At 42.2% G+C, this 24,477-nt stretch overlaps 1 protein-coding gene across 5 annotated transcripts; it reads right to left on the bottom strand.

The window, feature by feature from the left end:
- Positions 1–51: 51 nt before the first annotated feature.
- Positions 52–24,186, bottom strand: PANX2 (pannexin 2). Of its 5 annotated transcripts, XM_075146446.1 has the most exons (4): positions 23,711–24,186; positions 22,907–23,225; positions 3,773–5,224; positions 52–1,888 (listed from the first exon to the last, which is right to left on the bottom strand). In XM_075146446.1, exons 2-4 carry the CDS (start codon positions 23,130–23,132, stop codon positions 1,527–1,529), a joined length of 2,040 nt encoding a protein of 679 aa, XP_075002547.1. In that variant the 5' UTR covers positions 23,133–23,225; positions 23,711–24,186; the 3' UTR covers positions 52–1,526. The 5 variants fall into 5 exon arrangements, 1 of the variants encoding a protein (XP_075002547.1); XR_012673077.1 differs by lacking the exons at positions 52–1,888; positions 3,773–5,224; positions 22,907–23,225 and adding exons at positions 12,819–12,951; positions 16,226–16,316; XR_012673078.1 differs by lacking the exons at positions 52–1,888; positions 3,773–5,224; positions 22,907–23,225 and adding exons at positions 12,819–12,951; positions 16,226–16,313.
- Positions 24,187–24,477: the final 291 nt, after the last annotated feature.

Here is a 24,477-nt window from a genome sequence, read left to right as displayed (position 1 = left end):
CCCACTTGTATGTAACTAAGCTAGGAAGTAGTACACATTAAACTATTCAGAATAATAGGTATTTATTTTAGTGCTATTTTAATTAAATATTGGTATCATATATCCATGTCTGAGGTAATAAATTAAAAATAAATTCAAGATTTCAGTCCCGTATTTGTGCTGCATTTTTTTTCTACCATTATACATAATTTTGAAGCAAACACACATAGTCCATAATTCTGAATGCAGCTAGGAATATTATTTTAACACAGTCACTTTTTGTTTCACTATAATTTTGCTGAGAATGGTTATTGCATGATACACTTTTAATAGATGTTTTAGTTACTAGAGTTTTCTATTAAATCACACATACCGTAGTTATAGGAAGATGGGCATGAAGATGTGCTTTGAGCCAAGGAAGGCAAATATTGAATCAGCGTGATAGCACATACTGCAGGATTATCGTCTGCCTGCACTAGAGCCCAGATCCAGCAAAGCCATTTCAGCGTGTGCTTAACTTTAGACATGAGTCGTTTCAGTGCCATCCATGGCCTCAAGTGTTTGCTGAATCAAGGACTAGCCAAGTCTGCAGACCTAAATTCACAGACTTCTTGAACTGTGTGTTATTTGAAAACAGTTTTGCTGGTTTCATATTTTGTAAGATATTTTGTAATGACCTTTGTAATTTTTTTCGTATCAGTGAAGCACCCATGAAAGTTTCTAACCTGGTTCATAAATACTATGAAAAAATAAGCAGCTACAATGACTCTCTCCTACACATTTTGTTAAAAGCAACACCTGGATTGAAAAGTTATTAAAGTAATTTTTCCCATGGTAAAATATATTTAAAAAAATAAACTCTTCATCATCTTCCATCAAACATATAAGTGTGTAAAGGGCAGGGCATACCTCAGGTATTTTCGTTTATAAATGCAAGAGATTGAGTGTATCAATCTTTTTGCACTTAAATGCTGGTGGTAGTAAGGCCCTTTCAGCTAAGTCTCCATCAAGCCCAACATTAGTGAGCTAAAGAAAGAAAGAAACAAACATTTTGCTTGCATATAACTTTTTCATAATCCTGAATTGAAAAAAAATCCTCTCTGCTTAGAAAAAAACTCTTATTTAACTGCTGCCATTAAAAAAGTATACCTCACCTCCACGCTGTTTTAACTTTAATCAGTGATTCTGAATGCAAAGGATTTAAATACTCACTAAAATTGCTGTGGCATGCCATCAGATTCTTAATGTTCATAAATTGTGCTAATCCCCCTTTAAATAAGGAAGCTATAGTTTAGAGCTAGAGCTAAGGGTTGTCTTGGTGTTAAAGGTCTATTTCCACCAGATATTTTCTTTATTCTATTTTGCAAATGGCGGACAGTGCTCATGACGTGATCCTGAAAAACCGTTTGGTGTTATTACCAAAAGCTATAGTCTGTGTGAAAACTCTCCATGCTCATGCAGTGAATTGCATCGCTGGGGGGACGGCGGTCGGCACTGCAGTGGTCTTGGGCCTGGCCACGAGGGCGCAGCTGTGCAGCCCGGGGTCTTCAGTACTCCACCGAGCTCACGATTGCCAGTGGTTCATCAAATGTTGCCAACCTTATCTGCTTTGGGGTGGGGATGGAGAGAATTTCCCCGGTGTCAGTTGGTGAGTGAATACCATTGTCTATTATGCTTGAAACTTCCTCCTCGTGATCCTCGTACAGCGTGTTGATGTGCAGCAAAGGGTGGGCTGGGTTGCAGTTCAGTGCAGGTGTTGGCTCTGGCTTGACTTGGTTCAAAGTCATACTCGTTGCAGCAGCAGTTGTGGCTATATGGTTGTGGTTGCATGTGACAAAAGCCCCGGCAGCAGGCACAGTTCTGCACGTCTCAGATGAATATAGGATCTCTTTTGCAGGATGAGGGGTGTCTAGAAGAAAACAAAACAGCCAGTTAAAAGACAGGTAGTCTTTCACCCTTCCAGTCCGTCACAGAGCAGTGTCCTGAACCAGTAAAAGTCACTGGCAGTTTTGCCACTGATTTCAGTGGGAGCAGGAGTGGACCCAAAAATGAATTTTCTTGGGACCCTCTGAGAAATCCAACAGGACTCTTTCAAAACACGAGGGTTGTAAGCTCAGGGAAACAGGACAAACAACAAATGGGTTTTGTAAATCTCACTCGTTTTTACGCATGCTCATGCTTCCTTACGTGAATGGTATTTTTGTAAAATGAGCAAAAAACAACTGAAAAGTACCTTTTATTCTCCTCTACAGTCTGGCAGGTATTTTATAAATGTTATGATTTAATGTTTTGACAAACGTTATGAATGTTGAAATCCACAGGATGGAATACAAAAAGCACTGATATTTTCAATGGGAAAAAATAGTGGTTACACATTGTAAGCCACTTGTCTTTAGAAAGAACTCAGCAATTTGACATTAACTGATGTCTCTTTCCAGAAATTATAAGTCTACCTTACCTGATGGACTGCAATGTAGGTCTAACTCAAAAGCAAAGCTGAAAATTTTTAATGGGAATGGGGAGTAACAGAGCCCCAAAACTACAGTAATTATTTTTTGCCCTTAAAATATTCAAGCACTAATTTAGATGAAAGTAATTGAGACCAGAAAACCCCAGTAGTTTTGAGGAGTTGAAATCAGAGCAGGTGACTGGATAAGGAATGCTGTAGAATAGCTCACATGCACATTGGGGAGTTGGAGGGCTCTAAGGAGCATAAGGATTTGGAAGTGACAGAAACTTTTATACCTCAAATCACTTCTTTGCTGGGCAGTGGGGTGACGGTAGCTGTCAGTCTGTCGAAGCCCAGAGGGAGGTCTTAGCTTGTAATGAGATGAGAGCCATTGCTTTAAGTACGTACAAATCTTTCTGTAACTTCAACTGCATAGCGCTTCTTTCTTATGTCAATAGCTTACAAAAATAAACAAGAAGATACCTATCCAGCAGTTTATCTACTGATCTATCACTTTTCTTAGTGCTCACACGGCCTTCCCCATCACTCTAGCACCTAACAATTATTGATATATTTGAAACACTCCTTTGAGGTAAGAAAGGGAGAGGATTTCCAAGACACACACTGGGAACTGAGGCACAGAAAGAGCATCTCCTGTGAGGCCACAGGGGAGGGGAATGCCAGAATTCCTGAATCCCCGACCAGCACCTACGCTTCAGACCATCCATCCTCTGGTCCACATGAGACAAAGGGCAATTTAAAACGTCTCTTGTGTGAAGAGCAGGATCAATGATCTGAGTTGTGGTTTCCTAGGTGACAAACACATGCCAACCCCTAAGAATTGGTAGTTAAAGAGAATTTTTTCTACAGGGAGCTTTAACTGCCATTAGCAGAGTTTCTCACACACTCCTAGGAAGTGGCTATTACTGGCCAGAGAACTGCTCAGCTACCGCGGCAGTTTCCATATGACTTGAAAATAAGGCAGGCTTGAAGCGTGCCAGATGCTGGTAGAGCACGAAGGGTATCATGCAGGCCAAACCCTCCTCATTTTCTTGGCAAGGCATGACCACATTCGTAATTGTGAAAATCTGCTTACTGTTGAAGAATTACTTGCACCAACAGCCTGCAGGCTGTTTTGTACCGCTCTACTGCAATAATGCTTATCCTCCATGTAACTGATAAAGAGAGAGAACCCCTATTTCTGAGGCCTGCAGGCCCTACGATTATTAGCTGACCCAAAATCTATCCCAAATCAACCAAAGTTTAGGTAAGCTTTGAGTTTCCGAAGATCGCTACGCAAATTATGGTCTGTGGAGGTGGTACGGGCATTACGGCATACTGTACCTTTGAGGGAGGAGGTAACGTGTACTACGACATTCTCTTCCTGGTTTAAAAATCCACCCTCTTGGCTTTTTGACGTAGGCATTGAGGGGATGGCTTGAATCTCTGGCTTGGGTTTTTTGCTACTAAGTATATAGGGATGAACATCCAAGGAGAAGTGGCGTGTGTGTTTCTTTTCGCTGCTTGTGCTTGGGATGGCGTTTGGCTCAGTTTTATGAGCGGAGGGTTGCTGTGAGGTTTTTGCAGCAGACTCTAACAAAGGAGCTATAAGGCTGTCTGTTGCGGTTTTTCTCCGCACAGGCTTCGGTTTTTCAGGTTTATGGTTTTCCACCTTCATAATGGCTAACTGTTCCTTGAATGGCTGAGGAAGGGGATTGGTAGTCGGGATCCATTTAATTTTCTTCCTTGGTCTCTTAATGATGAGCTGCTCATTAGCATCGATGTCTGCTGGATCGACGCTTGGGTCTATCGTTTGGATCCCTGAATCACGCATGGTTGGAGTGGCATCATGATTGGACTGGGCCAAGGCTGCAAGCAGCTGGCGTACCACATTGTCATACATCAGATCGCTTTCATTTGTAATAAAATCCAGACGGTTCAGTGATTTTATGTGGTCCCGATTTTCATTACAAAACATGGCCAAAATATTGATATCACAAAACTGGGACTTCTGCCACTGTTTCTTGGTCTTTATTCCAACTTTGTTCAGCTTATCAAATATGAAGTTGGACTTGCGAAATATGAAGAGGTGAATTAAGTTGATGAGGATTATCAAGTTCATGAAGCAGAGGAGAACGATATCTACACCAGCAATAATCCGCTGGAGCTGGACAGATGGCAGTTTACAGTTCACTCTGATGTGCAATTTGGAGCTGCTCGTTTTGTCCGGAGGCTCTCCTAGTGCACATGTAAATTCATTTTGCTTCTGTGTAGCATAGTAGGTGGATAAGTATGTTATTGGTATGATGCTTAAAAAGATGATGAACAAATGTCTCGCAAGGTAAAGCTTAGCTAAAAAGTTACTTCGTCCTCTTCTTTCCAGGTATTTCTCAAACAAGTTCTGTTCAGGGCTTTTTTCCTTCTCTGCATTCTCAATGATTTCTCTCTTCTCTCTCTCGGTGATCCCCGGGCCTTTGGACTGAATCTGTTTCTCTATTTTTGGTGCCCGCCCTTCAGCTGCACGGTGGTAGCAGTTATCGATCTCCTGAAGCAAAAAATTAAGCTCTGAAGTCAGTCGGGTGGAGGCCAGAAACTCCCAGCCCAGAGCTGGAATGTACATTATCCCAGCAAAAGCCAGCAGTGCATAAGGTAGGAACTTATGCTCAAACAAGGAGGGCCAGTGGCTGGCATCAACTCCTGGCAAGGCATCTTTTAATTCTGTCCAACAATATCCTCTGGCATACAAGGCTTGATCACGGGTGAAGTTGTGTGGTGTATAACAGTATATTGGCTCCTCTGTATAACAGAGAGAAAAGTCACTGCTGTGCATTTAACCTACAAAAGGAGCTCTGGAAAATAAACATTTCAAATTATATCAATTTTACTTTACTGTATCTTTACAGGACCGTTAAGTCCTCCATGTCTATTAGACAGCTCAGCCTGCACACATCTTCACAAGCCCCCAGGCAAAACTATTTACCTCGACATTTTAGAATGAACCTGAGCTAGAAATATCAGCAAGAAATACGTATTTTGGTTTAATTACCTCTCTGAGAACAATATCCTAAACAACTGTGACCTAAACTCTGGAAAGCTAAAAGACCTGATATCCACTATACAGTAGCTGAGGATGTCATGTGCAAACGCTGAAAGGCTTATTTAGGTGAAATTTAAGGTTTATCCCAGCTAAATATTCTTCTAAATAGAAAAAAGTTAGAGGTAGCTGAAGGCAATGTTTTTAACCCTTATTAACGAAGTCTACCATTGGATATGGTAGAAAAAATTGAAACTTAAAAGACATACAAGCATTTAGTCAACTGTATCCCTCCCAGCTAACACTCTCGAATTAAAGTGTGACCGACCAGCACAGAATCTGGTGTGTTAACTGTATTTATCACTACGAAAATTTAATTTTACATTTGAAACTGTAACATTGGGTTTTACACAATGTGCAATTAAATGGTGGAACTCGCTGTCATACGGTATTATGGAAGAAACAAATACTGTCGATCAAGAAAGCAATCAGATAAAGTAATGGAAGAAAAGGTATAGCAAGGATGATTAAATACATAGATAGTGGTGCAATTTTTCTCTCAGGACACGTTTAAGCCACAGGCTGCTGGAAGGTGGAAGGGTTTATCAAGGAAGTATTACCATACACTCATCTATTTTAACACTCCTTCCGAAGCATTTGCTTTTTGCCATCATCAGAGACAGGATGTTGGGCTTAAAGGACTTTTGTCTTGACCCAGTAAATAAGTTACGTTCTTACACAATAACATTTTTCTAGCAATACATGAAAGTAAGATAGAAAAACTTGTGAAAGCTAGAATAGTATTAATTGCTCAAAGAACAATGACCATTATCAAAACACCCTCTTCAAAGAGGAAGACCATATTTTCATGTTTTGGCAGGTAGAACAAAGGGAATATATTTTACAGTGTTCTGGTATACCTTTAAAAAACTTCCTAAAATAAGACCCATAGGAAGAAGGCATGTTCTCTTGAATTGAGACTCGGTCAGGAACACCAAGCTTGCTCCAGTTCTGAACGCAGTCTACAATTCAGATCGAGAACAGCTCACTGGGAGAGAGTGGTGGTACTGTTCTCTTAATAATACAAATCATGAAGAGAAATAATAAAATATTGTCGATTGACAGCAATAAATAAAATATTAAAAATTAATAGGCAGGCAAAAAACCCTAATCCTTTTGGCTTAACAGAGGACTCCTTACTTGATGAACAACTACTCATACGCAAGCAAATCAAAAGCATTTACTAGTTCTTTGGTAAAATATTGAGGTGTAAACCTCTCCCGTGACCTACCGAGATCTACATGCTGATGACTGCACAAAAATTGTTTTGTTTTAAAAAGTGATTCAGTGAGGATTCTTTTCTAAAAATACAACCAATTTAAACAGAGTTGATAGAATAAACGATGCTACCCAAGACAGCATGTAAAGTGAGTAAGCCCTGCAAATTCTTTAAAATCACTTTTGAAGACTATTTTAAAATTACCAACTTCAACCTCAGAGGTGAGCTTAAAGCACTCTAATGTTACACAGCTTTCCATTTAGACTATTTTTGTGTATTTACAGCCACGTGTTACATGAAAAATGCTCACTGACTCTCTTGTTTTCGGTAATTACATGCCCTCTCAACCCTACCCAAGAAGGGATGCATATAAAAAACTACAACTCCTACTATTGAAGATTTACTGTATGATTTCCCAGGAGACAAAGTAGATTCCTATGTGAAAATGTTCCCATGGGGAAAAAAAAGGCAAAGCAGCATGGTGCATTTCTCATAAGCAGAAATATTTTGAATTGGGTGTCCCTAAGCTCAATAGAACCTGCCAATATGAAACCTAGTTTCCTGTGACATACATCAGTTCATTTCTCCTAGGTATCAGCACCATGAATACTTGTGAAGAGACAAACAAGTATTCATATGAATCATCCATAAGGATTATTTTTGGATTCATCTATCAGTTGCTACTACCGAATAAACTGTGAACAGTTCTCTTCAGTTCTCTTCGCTGAGTCCTGAAAGCTAAGGTGATTTCTGCCAAAATTATATATATACAACAACAATCAAATATATATTTATTTTATAAATAAAAAAAGGAAACAAATAAAATGTCTTAACATTATATGCCAATCACAAGACCCTTCAGATGAGACCCTATCCTCAGTGAAGTCAGTGGGATTTCTTATTACTGATTGAAGTGGGGGCAGTGGGGTTACAATGCAATTTTATTCAAATGTTATCTTCTAATATGTTTAAGCCATACTCAACCATCAGTGAATGCCACTAATTTTGGTAAAGTTACTCCACAGGGGAATTTAGCTTAACCTTCTCAGCATAGGACTTGACTCACAAAGCATAGCATCAGCTCATTCATCCAGAAAACAGTCCAGACAACGGAGAAGAGAGGAAGTCCCTTCCAGACAATGATTCAAAGCAAAAGACTAATTTAGCTAACTCCTGGAGGAACCTGTCTCTCTTCATTCACAAGAGGCTGCCAAGCGAGATCGCCACTAGACTTGAGTTAGCTTTTGTGAATGCTCCTTCTTAGGCAATGCCAGCATTTTACCTTGCATTTAACCTGGCATTTAACACCATGAAGGTGTTTGATCCCATCATAATAGAGTATGGACCTGTTTCTCCTCTACTGCAATCTGTGTCAATCAGCAATAAATGAAAAAGCAAAGCACCATGTCAGTAACTAATCTTGTTTGTTATGAAAGATGGCAGTAACATATAGCTGGATCTCAACATGCAGATCTGATGAGGATGGGGGAATAACAAGTTGTCCTCACACATACAGCTCACTCTGTCTGTGAGGGCCCTACTTAATGCACAGTTTCAAGAAGGCATAGCAGATGTACTATTTTATTTTACAATGTTCTCCTGATAGGTAAGTAGCATTAAAAAAGTCTGTAACAGTGTTAAAATCATAGCTCTGACATTGGATCATGCAATATAAAAAAATGTATTTGCTTTTAACTTTATATAGATAAATATGTAAAGTTTCTACCGATATTCTTATTTCACCCTGAAAATCCTCAAGCAGTTTAGGAAGTTTCTTTTTCATATAACCACTCCAGCCACCAGGAAATGCAGCTTTTTCCCCAAGACTCCACAGTTTAATTGCATATGGCGTAACTGTTCAATTGTATAGGAAGAGACAATTACAGTAAGATGCTGTAAGGAAAATTTTTTAAAAAGCTTAGGGGACATTATTACGTCTGAGCAGATTGGTCATCTTCTCAATGTTGTCTAGGCTTAAGCCCATAAATATAATCTATCCCTCTGCTCTCCTTGATAGCTACATTATTGTGAGCCCAGGAGACAGAAACTCCTACCAAAAAAAACGGAGAGCAAGGTCATAATCTCCAAAATAATCTTTTGCCAGTTCCAAACAATAATGAAAAGGTGGCTCAGGATGGACATGTATCTGTGATTTGCACACGTGTGCATCCGTATCAAAGGCAAAAAAAATAGTAAGATAACTAACCTGCCATCATTATTGGTGGCTGGAATACTAAACTCAACTTTTCTGCATTAAACATGATGGGCTTACTGCAAGATTTTTAGTTGATGCTCAGAGTAAAATCTCAGTAAGTTCGAAGTCTGAAGGTCTGCCCCTGTGTTAACTGGGCATGCTAGAATATGAAGTTCAACACAGTTTCAGAAAAAAACCACTCGGAATACCTAAGAACAAATCTTGTCTTCAATAATACTTACCTACATGCCCAGGAAATGTTCCTTTTGAATAATTTTTAAGAGTCTAAGTAACCCTGTTTCTGCTGTGCAGAAATAATTACTACATTGGGAAAAAAAGTCCTTAATGTTAATATATTATAAAGTGTATTATACTTTACCTTCTACCGACTTGAGTATAAAGATGCATACTAGGAAGCTTAGCTTCCCTTTTTTTCCATACCATTAGATGACCACAGGAGCACCACATCAGATGTTTTCAACAGCTGTACATAAATACATTTTATCCTGCTCACTGTGCACATAAGTAGCTTCTAGAAGTCCACAAAACTAGTCTCCTGGATAAGGTATGAGAGGCATCTCACTATATTTTTTGGACATGCAAAGAAGATGAAATAATGAACACAGAATTACTTAGCTGTGTAATATAATTGATTGGGTTATGCCACTTGAAAAATTAAAATCCCTTGACAGCTAAGTTTTTTCACATGCTCCATTTTGTACCATCTCATCCCATCAGTTCAAGTACTACTTAAATGGAGAAAAATGACTTGCAGGAAGTATTGTGGTACAAAGGGCATATGTTAGGAGAATGAAAGAGAATACATGATTGCAAGAAGATAGCCAAGGTAGAGAGGGATGAAGGAAGGAGCTGTGCTCCAAAAAACTCTTTACAAAGAATCTAAACAGTATGGAAAGAAGGAGTGAAGGCAAAGTATGGAAGCTAGGAGCTGCTGAGTCTGCTGCCTGTTAGTAAAGGCTCCAAGAAATGCTTGTGGGCTTCCTGCAGGCATGGGCTCCCATTCCTACTGTTCCCAATCCAAGGTCAGCCACCTCCTTTCAGTGGTTCCCCAACCTCCATATACTTCAGCATACGTTCAGCTGCCCTCTTCAAGAGGCTCTGATTTAAACACTGTTTGTCAGGCATGAAAATATGTTATATAAATAAATCCTGCTCAATTTCAGGCAGGAGACACAATACCCTAAGTTCTGAAATTCCTCAAGCAAAGGGCTGAGGTGCTTGGAACCTCTGTGAAACTTCCCCCTGCAAAAATGAATCTCAGATCTCGAAATGGTGTTTCCAATGGAAAAAACTGGTAACTGCTGTTCTAGACCATTCCCTGAAGTTATACCCCAATGCAGAATCATGGAAATGCTGGAAGGAACCTCGGAAGTTGCCGAGTCCCACGTCCCACTCAAAGCAGGGTCAAGACTCAGTTCAGACCAGCTTGATTAGGCCTTTCTCAGTCTGAAAACTTCCAAAGATGGAGACTACATAAGCCGCCTGTGCAACCTGCTCCAATGTTTGATTGTCCTCAAGGTGAACTTTTTTTTTTAAGGTCATGTCCAGCAAGAATTTTTTTCGTTTTTGAGAAACAGCCATTTCCAAGAATGAATGCAATGGCCAGTTGCACTAGGAACACATTAGGTAAAACATGGCTAGGCGGCTATCATTGCAATAGAGTAGCTAGAGCTCAGGCCCCAGTATTGCATCTCAATCAAAGGAAGAGACACCAACAGCACAGTTCACCAAGGAGGCTGTGTGTGTGTGCGCGCGTGCACGTGTGTGTGTGTGTGTATATTTGCCTACCTATAAAAAAAAAAAACTTGCAAAAAAATGTGAGCTGGTGTACGGTACGCAGAAACGACATTGTCAGGAAGACATGGTGAAGCTGGTAAATATGTACCGCTCTCCATTATCTTTGCAAAGTTAAGTTTTTACAAGTCTTCCTGGGAAAGTGAGTGAATTGCATCTAACACAAACATTCACTTGCCCCTTCAAAATAAAGATAACAATACCAATCTCTTAGTATTCAACACTGTAAAAAATTAGACCTGCTCCTAAAAAGATTTAAGTAACTTCATGCATTGGGCAGTTCCTTTCAAGCCAATGGGATTACTCACAGTGCATAAAATTTGGCATGTGCATCTCTCTTTGAAGAACTGATGCTGTACAAAGGTCAATTTCAAACTTCTAAAATATTATTATGAGCAAAAGTTATTTAAATAAATAGGGACAACACACGTACAATGCTTTTGGTAGACATTAAAAAGTAAGAAAGGAAAATATTAGTAATAAACAGTATATGCCTCTATATAAATGGGCAAATGACTTTTCACACCTACCGTATTCCCAGTGAAATAAAGTATATTCACCCAAAGCAAAATATAAACCATATAATAAATTGTGTATGTCTCCTGCGACCTCCAGCTTTTAGAATTTACTCTGAAAAAAAGAAATCAGACCTCATTAATCTTCCAACTGAAATGCATGATTTCAGTGTTCTAGTCCAATAATACCTCATTAATCTTCCAACTGAAATGCATGATTTCAGCATTCTAGTCCAATAATTCAGTAACGCAGAAGGAATAGCACAATTTTCTAACAGCAGACAGGGGAAAAAAAAAAAAAGGCACCCAGTTTTCAGAAAATATAATTCAAAAATGAAAAAAGATGGAAATCCTTGTGCTTGCTACACCAAGACAAAGGTAAGCCCACCTCTTGTGCAAAAAACTCTTCAAGGATCTAGAAGTAAACATTCAGCCTGACCACCATGGCCCTACATTGGGTATAGGCAGCAGAAGTGGTGCTTAGGTGCTACCAAACAGGCTGGATCTCCCAGCTCCTGGACAAGTGCCTAAACCCTCATGCTGGAGACTCAAGTTAAGTATCAGGTAACTATACTGATAAGTATACTTGCTGAGTTAAATATACTACAGACTCACCCTAGCCCTAGTGCTTCCTAGCAATTGGCTTTCTGCCCTCTTGAAGAGGGCTGCTAAATCATCCTCATGCTGGTGCCCAACCTGCTTATGAGGAAACGCTGGCATTCCAGTCAAGTTCTCTGCAGCACTCCTTGTACGGTCCTCTCGACTTGACACTAAAGAGAAATTCAGTGTTCAGGTAGAATCTCTGAATGTCCCTGCCCATCAGATGCCAGAACACAAGTTTCTAACAGCCAAGATAAATGAGAAACTCCCTGAATTCAGCAATAAAGGCCAGTATTTGACAAGGGTAGTCCTTATCATACTGCCCTCCTTACATTGTGTCACATGCGTGTAAGCAGACATACATGCCTCATTCATCTTGGGTACTAAAAGGATTGCACAGAAAGCAAGTGGCAAACTGTTTATTTTGAGAAACAGAAATTATTTATTTAGTAGTTTTTCAGCAATTTTTAAATGGAAAAGTAGAAACTCCTGGATCCTCTTCTCTCTGGGAAAAAAGAACAAAAAACATTCATGTTACTGAGGTTGAAAATGTAGTCCAAGGAAGTATAACATCATCTAAACAGCATACAGGTTTTCCATCTCAGTCACACAGTCCACAAGGAATATGTAACTCTCTACTTTGAATGTGATTTTAGCAAATGCTGGCTAATACCCAAATTAATTCACAGCCAAAGGAAAAACTCCCTTAATTTAACTGGTTTATTTCAACTACTTTATTTAAAGGGTATTTAAAGGTTAGAAATTAGTACAGCATGAGGATGGATTCCTGAAATTACTTTTGTGTATCAACTGTAGTCATACAGTCCTATTTAACTCGCTGAGTTTACTCATATGAGTAAGAAAAGAAAACATTCATCAAACTAAGCCTTAACTTAGCAAGCTAATTATTAAGAATTATTACTTTTATCAAAACAAAAAGACAATACCTTTACCTTTCTTAGGGAATATTCTTTCCAAATCTGAATATAGGTTCCATGCCCATGAAGTCTTCCTAAGGTACAAATTTCTCCATGATCAACAAGGTAAGGTATAGCCTTTTTAGCCCACTCTCAGAAACCACTTGTCCTGTTTAAGAAAAAAATCTTGAAAAGAAAGCCCCTAAAGCAATGAGACAGGAAACCACTGCTGCTAGAAAGTTTTACTGGCCCATATTCTACAAGGATTAGTCGTAATGGGTGAGATGTAGATAAGCAGTTTCAAAGACTGATAGGTAATGGGTTCCCCACAGGGATAACTGCAGTGTAAGGGCAGCAGCAGGTGTCCCCGTATTTACAATTTGGGTCTTTTTTCCTTGCAGAACTGCTGCTTGAACTGCATATATTTTGGATCTGCAGAATCAATAAATTAGTAATGCACTTTCCTAGTATATATATAAACTTACAGTACTATATTCCCTGTATGTAATAAACATTAGCTATTCTAAAATCTGAGGCTTAAAGACTTGTAACGCCTGCCCAGGTTATTCAGGAGAGAAAGATACCTACTCCTACTTGGTTGGTATGTTGAAGTCTGTTGGAAAAGGTTATTCCAGAAATGGCAACTGTTACGGAGAAGGTGCAGAAACACCTAAATGAAATCCCTTAGGCTGCTTCTATAGAGGGATATTTCCTCAATAATGAGCTACCATCCACCATGAGATGGCCATGCAGTATGGTGGTAACATTATTGGAAAGAGAGCTCACTTATAGTGACTGTACTGTTAAACATCACCAGGAACATTTCTTCCTGTGCTCAAGAGAGCTCTGTGAGAAACCAGAAAACACCTGGAAGGAAATTACAATGCTTGTATTTGTACCTAGAGGTATGTTTCTGTATTATAATGTTGCTTTGTATTACGTTAAGATTTGAGGGAAGGTTAGATCTGAATTTAAAAGAATGTATTCATCAAAATATAATAAATAAAATTCAGCCATGCAGATAGTCCTATAAAAGAGATCTGAATAATATTTACTTCCAAATTTAGCCCTTACATGGGGAGGTGAGTGGAATTTTGGTGATGTACAGATCATCTGAATAGGAGAAGTAATGTGTGAAAATAAGTGTTTTAATGTTTTCCAAAGATCAAAAAAATATTTTTGGGCAACTCAAAAATTCTCCTCTAGAGATGGAACCCCAAAGCAACTACACAAGCACCTGGATACTACGGTAATGCGGACCAGAGTAATAGCTAAAGCAAACTGCAAGAACATGTAAATGCCAAAGTGAAATGAATTATGAAAATCCAGTGAAACTGATGATACATAGACAAGAGTGGCTTCTTAATTCAAGGGTCAAGTGCAAAATACAAACACAAGAAGCAACAGGAAACAGCAGGTTTGTTCTACTGCATTATTGTTATTTAATGATTAGAAATGAAAAAGATGGCTTGTATTAAGTACCTCTTGGCATCACACAGCACCCGGAAAACTTCATATTGAAAAAGAAGAAAATTACCAATAGTTAGCTCATTAGGTAATTATGTTATTTTAATAACATAATATTTTGGAGGCAGAGATGGCTGGTCTACTGCTTTCTGGAAAACTGGTTTCTCCATATGTAGAGAAATTGGGTTTTGTAAAGTATCAGAACTGTTCTGATCTATCACGACAGAGCCAGGAGAATCAGCCTCCCTAGGCTCCCCGGGGCTCTGCCAGTTCCAGTGTGGGGGTCTCCTGCTCTCCTGAACAGGTCATGGATCCCACAGAAGATTAGGCACCTCAACCTCAAAATGCTGAAACAATTACTTCAGCATGTAACTGAAATGTTCCAGAAATAGTCACTGAGCTTTTAAGCTGCAAAAACTGCACCACGCATCTCAGCCCTTGGCTGCATTGCTGCTCTGGTAACTTAGAATCTGCACGACAAGCATGGTGCCAGTGAAGAAAAGTAAACAAATCCCCAAACCTTGCTATTATAATGAAATGCTGTATTTCCCAGTTCAAATGCAAGCATATAATACAGGCCTGGGACAAAATCCCTGATGAGGGAAATATCTGCACTGATTTCAGTGTTTTTCTTAGAATAAATCCTGTATCATGGGAAGCAAAGGGAACCTCTACAAGAATTATGCCAGTCTACTGCAAAATTATTCAGGTTTTGTAATTAGATGTGTCCACCTACTAAAGGTGTCCATTGCAATCATTTTTAATGCTGACAGAACCCAAGGAACTCAGTGATGATGCGGATTCTTCTTGAAGAGTTCTACAGTTCTAAGAAGCCATACAAGCTTAGACTTCTTCTAGGTCATGGATACATAATTTCTACCCAATTTATGGGGGAAAAAGCTTCAAAATACTTCAGGGTAGCTTTCAAAAACAGTCTTGACCTTATTCTTATTTATTCACAAGGTTTCCTCTGGACTAAGATGAATTAATTAAGTAGCTCTTAAACAAAAAATTTTTTGACCATCTGTTCAAGTTGTTGAAGTTATCTGAAAGCATGTACTAAGCTAAATCTCATCCACATTTTGGACCTCTTCACATATGTGACACTTGGGAAGATGAAGGGTTTAATAGTGCAAACAGGGTCACTAGATTTCATATTAAAAAAGATGATGTGTATGTGTCAATGAAGTTTGAGAAATGGAATTCTTGACAGAAAAATATCTGTAGCCGCTAGGAACTGCAGTGGAATGATTACATGTGAGGCTCATGCATTTCCTCAAGATTACCTTTCTATTTAACATTCAACTGTGCAACTGCAAATCTTTAAATGACCAATACTCACAGAAAGCCAGCTCGCATATCTTATGCGCACCTCGTGTTTGTGTGCATGTGTGCTCTTACCCTTTGGGAAAAATTCCATCAGCAGTGCAAACAGCCAGCAGCTGAACCGCAGCCAGCTTGTGATTGCTTGTATTATTTCAGTTCTTTTTAAAAATACATTATTAGAAAGCACTTAAACACAAGGGGTACTGAGACACTCCCTAAATTCTCTTATCACAACTAATACCACGTCAGAACCAATTTCTGCACTGGTGTTGTCGTGTACATAAAACAATCTGGCCCCGTACTCTTAGCACTAATGATAATCACTTGGAAAAATGTAATCTTCACTTTCTTACTGTATGTGGCTTTAAGTGCAGCTAAAGAGAAAAAATGGAAAAGCAGCTCAAAAACCATTTAACAGATAAGTCACGTTAGTGAGCATGTGTAAATTAGAAAACTTGACCAGAAATACAAAATAAAACTGCATCTTATAACAGAGAAATCTTCAACATACACTATTTCAAACATACTGTAGGGTGAAATGCATAAAAAGACATTGAACTCACGCATATACTGTACTACACAGTGAAGTAAGCATTGCTTATGCAAAATGATTACAAATCAGAAAAGAAAACATAAAAACTTGAACTGACCCTTCAGTCATTTAACTTACTGTCTCCTTCCATTACTTCCTCATGAGAATTTTCTAGCAGAAGGGTGGTAGAGGGCTGAGCTACGTAACTGCTAAGAGACATAGAAATACAGTGTTTATGAGCAACTTTTTGGTATTTTGTAGGCACTGTTTTATAAACCTAGCAAGAAAATCAACGCCAAAGCTTGGCTTTTGATTAAAATATAAAATCAGCTGGATGACTGTTTTGCTTTGTTTTAATAAAGTACTAGTATTTAACAGCTTCTGAGGGAAAAGCAAACATGACTGCAATACAGAAAGAGTAATTCACTGTGAATAGAAAGCATGAGGCACTATACAAGAGGGATATGATTTAGCAATCCCTCTAATTGACCACATCAGTCCTAAAGTTTTTGAAAGTTTGGAAACCAAAATATTTCAATATTACGAAGATAAGACATAACAGAAACAGCAACGTATTCTCCTTTGGGGACCACCACGCTCTGGTCCCTTACACAGAGAACCTCCCAAAGACACTACTGATAGTGCTGCTTCTGAACACAGCACAACACTGAACCAGAATATTTAAACCACTTAGTAAAAACATTAAACGACACAAACAAACTAAGCAGCACATCATGAAAGTCAAGTATCTCTTTGTCTACTGGACTGTAGAACAGTGTCTTGGAAGTTCAGCAAATGCCATGAGAGGTTTCACTACAAGAGGCTGCCACTCGCTGCCAGGAGCATCGTTGCCGTTCACGGAGGACAGAATACAGCACTTGCTGGTGAAGATCAGTATTAAGTACCCAACAGCATCCTACTCATGGCTGTGGTCTGTGTGTACTAGTTCCATGGTAAAAACAGGGAGGGTAGAGGAAAGGATGAAAACCACATGGAACACCAAATAGACCCACTTCAAACTGATAATAAATGTTAGTCTAATAATACTCTGCATTCTGTGCATTTTAGAAAGGAAATGAAAATGGAAAGGCGGTGTATTAAAGGACCAATCCCTTTTTATCTAGATCCATACTTCCCCAGACCAGCCATGCCTTGATAGGAGATACTGAAACATCATCACTAAAAACAGCTGCTGAACATTGACACAGGCTGTAGCTGGACTAGAACTAGAGCCTTACCTACTAACATTTAATTTAAAAGTTTGGTGTTTTACCATTTTTTCACTAAAAATTAATCTAAGGCTAGTCTGCTTCAACATGAAAACACTTTAAATGCTTTCTTTAAAAATAAATAAATAGTAATAAAAAAAAGAACACCAAACCCTTTATTGTGGGAAAGGGAACAATCCAGCAGGCTCCAACACAGATAAAATGGAAGGACAAAGGTGACAACCTATACTTAGAGGCTTACAATTTGCTTCTCCACCAGCCACTACCTGGTATAGTCACCTGTCCCTGCACTGGGACAGCGCAGTACTGCCAAATCTGCACTCTCCGTTCATACTGGTTGTACTTTACTTCTAGTTTGCACAGGAATAACTAACTGTTCGAGCTGCTAGAGAATGAAAGTCAGGCTTCTGGATCTTCAGGTATGAGAAATCAAACCTCTAATGAGTCAAATACAAGCATGGATCTTTGCAAAGCACTGCATATACATTAGCATGACTACTCCAGCAGATGCCTAAGAATATATAGGGTATAATGGGGGTCATGTCACTGTTCTGGCAGAAATTCAAACACACTGGTATTCATATTTAAATAAAAAAATTATTTAAAGCAATAATTTCCAAACGAAAAAAGAGCAAACCAAAGTAAGTTCCCTTGGGACTACCAACTGCGCGCATTGTTATTCTCAACAAGAACATTGGTACAGGAGAGGCTTCCTTTAGCCTATGCTGCCTTCTGTAGGCACCTTCAGCAGGGCTGAGAGCCCTGTGACTCCAGAAAACCAATTCCACTTAAAATACAGATCCATCCACTGGGTAAGAGAAACACACCTCCAAAACTTTCCTTATTATCTTCAAGGTCAACATACACTGGCCCCTAAATACGGGATGTCCTGGTTTTATAGGAAGTCCATCCACCGGTGAGTTTTAGAAAGGGAAACAATATTCATTCTTCTCTTGTGGGTACTCGTGTGGGCTTTCTTTGCCCGTGGGGTAGCTGACTATTGCTCCTAAATGACTTTATGATGATCTTATGCCCAGTATAAATACGGCACATGGATTTATTTTAATTAACTTTCTAGGGGTGTCCTTTCTGGAATCACACTGGTTTGCTTGAAAAACATTAAAGGAGATTTGGGAGACTCCGAAATGATAATGTAAGAGGTTAGCTGAGTGACTTTCTTTTCTCTTATGAAAGAAAGTTTAGGAAGTGCAAAAAAGGCTGTATGCATTTCGTTGCAGAGGGGCCAGTGCAAGAATTGTATCTTACTTCAGTCATCAGAGTGAAGTCCTGTCCCCATTGAAATCAATAGTCAAACTCTTTCTGACTCCTTTGCAGCCTGAATTTAACTCTCAGGAGCACATCCTACTGATGTGTGTGCCCTATGCCCTCTCTCTGCAGAGAGCTCAATTTCACCCAAAACGCACTGCCATCTAGTAGCAATCTGGAAACAAAATTTTATCTCCCAATAAATTTTGGTTATGTTACAGATTCATTTATAGGGCAAAAGTGAACCAAGGATGACAGCCTATTGTTTTTACATTGAGTCAGACTGTAAGGATACTGTAAGCATCCAGGGCTGCATCAAAAGCAGCGTGGCCAGCAAGTCAAGGGAGGCGATTCTGGCCCTCTGTTCTGGTGAGACCCCACCTGCAGTACTGCATCCAGCTCTGGAGCCCTCAGCACAGGAAAGATATGAGTCTGTTGGAGCAGGTCCAGAGGAGGGCCACGAAAATCATCAGGGAGATGGAACGCCTCTCCTATGAAGAAAGGCTGAGAGAGTGGGGTTGTTCAGCCTCAGGACAAGAGAAGGCTTTTGGGAGACCTTATTGTGGCCTTTCAGTACTTAAAGGGGGCTTATTAGAAAGTCAGAGAGAGTCTTTTTAGCAGGGCCTGTAGTGACAGGACAACGGGCAACAGTTTTAAACTGAAAGAGGGTAGTTTTAGATTGGACATAAGGAAGAAATTTTTTACAATGAGGGTGATGAGACACTGGAACAGGTTGCCCAGAGAAGTTGTGCATGCCCCATGCCTGGAAGTGTCAAGGCCAGGTCAGATGGGTCTCTGAGCAACCTGATCTAGTTGAAGGCGTCCCTGCCCATGGCAGGGGGGTTGGACTACTTGATCTCCAAAGGTCCCTTCCAACCCAAACCATTCTATGATTCTATAATACACCTAATAGAAGAAAAGCCCAAAACCCAATTTAAAGCCTTTTGTAACACATTAAGTTCAGCTGGATTCTAATTTATTCAGAAAATCAGCATAGTATCTGCTAAACAATTAGGTCTTGCCTTTTATGCTACTAAAACAGAAATTTGTGATTTAATTTCTCAAAAGTGATGTAAAGATCAGAACACTCCAATACGAGGCCATACAAATCACTTACATAAATAGCAGATGCATTAACCTGAACAATGACTTTGCCCATGGCACTAAAACAACATAATTAACTAAATATCTTCACCCATAGGCAAACTAAGTATACAATATATTATACTACAGACATAATGATTTTGACAGTTGTTAATTATCATCTTTGAAATAAATAAGACACTCTTTCTTTGTCCTGTGTTGTGAGGCTGAACTCTGCTTTCGTACAGGCTCCACCGCAGCCTCTGGCCCCAGAAGGCTTTGTGCCGCCCTGGGACGCCCAGGCTTCCAGGGACGGGGTGCCTTCTGCGCACCCCCAGGGCAGGATGCCCACGCTGCTCGGCCAAGCAGCTTTCACTACACTTGTTGCACAGACTGTACAGTTGCTCTTGACTACGCTTTAAGCTACGCTTGATCCCACACACATAAACTCAAAGGTAGATCAGAGAGATAAGAGGCTCTTATCTCCTCTACGCACTTGTCATGCAGATTCTTCCAATCCTCAGCAAAAACTTTTGTGAGAAACCACTGCTCTTTGATAACTACACTTTTATGTCTCGAGTGCACATACCGCTGTTCCAAAAGCCTTAACAACACTGATTAAATAAGATGGGATAGACCCCAGAAAACGGGGTTGTTCTCAGTTTAGTGGCATGATGGTAGCTTTCCATGGCTTGCACTGGGTATCATAAGGAATAACGATAAACACCAGTTTTTATTTCCTATTCTGAAGCAGTAACTGATGCACACAAGGGCCCAAAGTAAAGTTTGGGAAGCTACTATGATATTCACAACCAAAGGGGCAGCAGGAACCTTAATTTTGTCAGCAAAGTCATATGTATTTAAATTGCACACAGGGAGCTGTATCCAAAGCAAGCAAACGAAGATAGATTTTTTAAAGATCAATGGCAGTGCATGGGTGAAACATAACACAAACTGCAGAATCAGTAATAAGCATGTATCCAGCTGGACTATTGTTATTACCACTGTCAGTGTCTCTGGACAAGCTTGACTTAGTAAAGAAGCCTGAGTACATATTGTTTTGGTAACAGAGTAAGACCTGATTCAGATCACATTAAAATTAATAAGAGTTTTGCTCTTGAACTCTGTGGAAGCAGAATTGAATCCACTAATCCTGAGCTCTTCACTCCAAAAAGGAATCTATTTAGTTTCGTCAGACCCTTACAGTGTTTCTATCACATTCTCTTGTATCTTTAATTTTTTTCCTTTTTCTCATATAATTTTTCTAACTGCAGACCATCTGAACAAACACATGACATCATGTGACAGAAGAGTGTTGTCCCACATTTTTCTAAAGACATAAGGATGTTTTCTGTGTTGCCTTGTAAGCTTTGTCCTGGCAGGACACGATGGGTTACTGCCTTGTATCTTACTGGGTCAAATGAGCATACATGGTCCGTAAGTAGACACAAATGATACTACTTTTGGTACTTCTGAAAAACAGATTTGGAACACAACTATCAGCCTAGAGAATAGTCTTCCACAGCACAAAATACACTCAAATGCAGAAATTCAGTAGACCCCCTCTCTTCCACACACTTGTGTGGACCACAGTTCAGGCTTGCAGAGGGACATCCACTGTATTAATATTGAGGCTTCCTCCGCAATCTGCAGTCTCGGAGGATTTGTTCATATAGAACAAGTTACTGCTGTCTGCACAAGCAGTGAGTCATCGAAGGACTTCTGCTAGGAAACTCACACAATGTAAAGGAACACACGTGAAGGGGCATGACCTTTCCTGCACCCAAGGTTATCTTTAGACCTACTGAGGTTCAAACCCGTACATCTCAAACAGTATGAAGGCACATATGTAAGTATGCAGTCTTGTGAGCTTCTGTAGGATCGCCTTATTACTTCTCTACAAAGCAAATAGAGGAAGGGATCCCAAAACTTTTGCATTCTACAGAGTGTCACCAAAGGTGACCTTGAATCCTGCCTTTCAGTCGCTGTGAAGAGATGGTTTTCAGATGTTCAGCAAGCTCAGCATGCCCTGAAAATATGGTCTCTTCGAGATACTGCCAGATGACCATCCAAAAAATGACGCTCTTATCATTAACTGTGGCTGAAGATCTTGAGCTATATAACTGTATGTTTAAAAACCGAGGTAGACTGAAAAAGTTTTAACTATAATTAAGAAAAATCTCAAGACTCCATTTGCAAGCAGTTATTCTTCTAGGTAATTTAACTGTATCTCATAATGAGAACAAGTGTTAAGGATACATAAGTGCTGGAAGTCAATCCCAAAGCAGCGTGCAAAGCAAGAGCCTGATTCTAGTATGTTTAGACAGGTTGAATACAGCCAATTCCCACTAACCTCCCAAGCTACAGACTGCCAGGTCAGTCCAGTATATTAAAGTGCTAATAATTTCATGTGGATCTTCAGTATGGAGCTTCAGGGGACCTTAAAAGCAGCCATGCACTGGCAGCTACACTCATCAAACCTACACTTCAGAAAGTAAAACATATTTTACATAGTTTACATAGGTGCTAGCAGCTTGAAAGGTGGTGTAACAGTTTACTGCATCATTTTCAAGGCTCATCAAAACTTGACCTTTCTGGACTGGAAGGACTCCGCACTGGTGGTGATGTGCGATCAAACCAGGCTTTTTAAACTGTTACTGGCTGTATGCAAGGTGTAGGCCCTTAACAGAAACACACACCACTGATTTCCACTTTCATAATATGGCAAAGCGCAGTGTGCATGCGTCTCCATATATTGCGCCAGTCTGCATGAAAGCGTCTGCGTCTCCCCAGCAGGCCGGTTAAACACTCACGTTGTAGACGCCTGGACTAACGCCAGGACAAACGCCTGAAGTCAGCCAGGGTCCAGCTCAGGACCTGTCCAGGATCCACCTCAAGGAGCGTAAAACCGCACCCGTGTCGCCCACGCTAGCCATCGGCTCCTGCAGGGCAGCGGACACCTCCCCGCGCCGCGGCTGCCTGCCGGCCAGCGACCCGCGGCCGCCCGCCGGGCGGGGGCAGCTGGGGGGTCCTCCCCACCGGCGGGGAAAGGCGCGTCCCACCCGCCACGGCGAGAGGCGGCGGCCGCCCCCTCCGCGCCGGCGGCCTTCAGGCCGCTGCCCCCGCCCGCCAAGGCGCGAAGGCAAGGGGTGGCGGCTGCCCCTCAGCGCCGACGGCCCCGCCCGCCGCCCCGCCCGCCGCGGGCACCCCGCCGCCCTTACCGGCGAAGTTCTTGGTGAAGACGAGGGTGACGAGGAGGATGGGGATGAGGACGGTGCCGATGGTGACCACGCGGTCGAAGGGCAGCTCCAGCTTCAGCTGGAGGAGCAGAGCCGCCAGCGCGCCCGCCTTGTCATCCTGCTGCCCCGGCAGGATGAGCTCCTTCAGCTTCTCGCCCGCCAGCAGCGCGGTGGCCATGTCGGGGTGGTTATCGATGATGTGTTGCATAAGCGGCGGCGGCGGGCGGCCTCACGCCGCCGGGCCTCCCCGGGGACGGGCGGCGCGCTGCGGCGGGCTGGCTGCGGGCGGCGCCCGCCCGGCCTGCGGGGACAACACCGACAGCGGTAACGGCGGGGCCGCGGCCGCGCTCCTCCGCCGCAGCGGCACCATGTTTGGCCCGGCGGGACGCTGCCTCCGCGGGGCCTGCCGCTACCCCCGGCCTCCCGCCGGGCCCTGCGCGCTGCTCTCCCGCCGGCAGCCCGGCGGGGGCATCCCCCCGCCCGACCCCCCGGCCCCGGCGAGACCGGTGCAAACGGGCCGGAATAACGATGCAGCCGGGCAACCGCAACCCCAGCAGCCGTGCAGCGGCAGCTGTGCGCTACAACGCAGCCTCGCGCTCCCAGAGCCGTGCAGAGAAATGTCACGAGAGGCGGTCAACGAAAAGAGCTGCCCGGTGACAGCTATGCAATTAAACGCTGCCTCCGCTTTGCAATTCATGCTGTACAATAGCGGGGAAGCAGCCATGCAACAAGACAGATTGGAGCTGCCTCTCTTAAAGTGCTGCAGACAAGGAAGAGGGCATTTACCTGGCAACTTCGGTTCCCTCGGTTCCCAGGGGATGGTGAGCAAAACCGATGACTTGTAAATAACAGCGCAAGCCGCAGATAAACTTACACTGGACCTTCGTGCCGGGAAAAGGTCCCTGCACCTCCACAAGTAATAAAATCGCTCCGGATTTGGAGCGGGAGGCGAATGATGTGTTGATGCTTGTTATTGCAGCGGGTGGCTGGCGCTTGCATGGAAATGCCCGCCTGCACCAAGCAGCAGTAACGTGCAGAGCGATTCAAGAAGGGGCTTGCGGCAGCAGCAGCCGTGGGGAGGAGGAGGAGGAGGAGAGAGCGGCACCGGAATGATCTGCGGGAGCGCAGAGGTCCTTTAAGGTTTTAAAGCGAACAGCTGGAGCCTGCTGAGCTGGGGGCAGCAGCCGCAGCAGGGCGGCCGGGAACGGCGCGGCTGGTGCGGGCGCAACACGTTGCGGCGGCGGCCCCGGCGGCCGCGTCCCTGCAGGAGCCACCGCGCGGCGGCAGCGCGCATGCGCCAGCGCGGCTCCGGGGGCGCGCGGGGCAGGGGGGCACGCTGGCCGTTGCCGCCTGCTGAGGGGCGCGGAGGCGGGCGGGGGGGGAGGAGGAGGAGAAGGAGGGGAGGCCCTGGAGGCGACCTGGAGGCAGCGGGGGCGGGTGACCCCGGCAGGAGGAGGCCCGGGCTCGCCTCCCCTCCCCTCTCCTTCCCCCCGGCCGCCCCGCAGCGCACACAGGGGAGCTCAGGCCCGGGTACGGCGGCGCCGCCCGCAGCC

This window comes from Calonectris borealis, chromosome 1, assembly GCF_964195595.1.
Source record: "Calonectris borealis chromosome 1, bCalBor7.hap1.2, whole genome shotgun sequence".
NCBI lineage: Eukaryota > Metazoa > Chordata > Aves > Procellariiformes > Procellariidae > Calonectris > Calonectris borealis.
This window is presented reverse-complemented; position numbering and strand designations above follow the sequence as displayed.

What these genes read in the sequence shown, in the direction of transcription:
- PANX2 (XM_075146446.1), bottom strand. Translation starts at nt 23,132, where the DNA reads ATGCAACACATCATCGATAACCACCCCGACATGGCCACCGCGCTGCTG. An exon ending in CTTCACCAAGAACTTCGCCG is followed by an intron (nt 5,225 to 22,906) that starts GTAAGGGCGGCG and finishes TCTGTTATACAG; the next exon opens with AGGAGCCAATATACTGTTAT. An exon ending in CGTTACCTCCTCCCTCAAAG is followed by an intron (nt 1,889 to 3,772) that starts GTACAGTATGCC and finishes GTTTTCTTCTAG; the next exon opens with ACACCCCTCATCCTGCAAAA.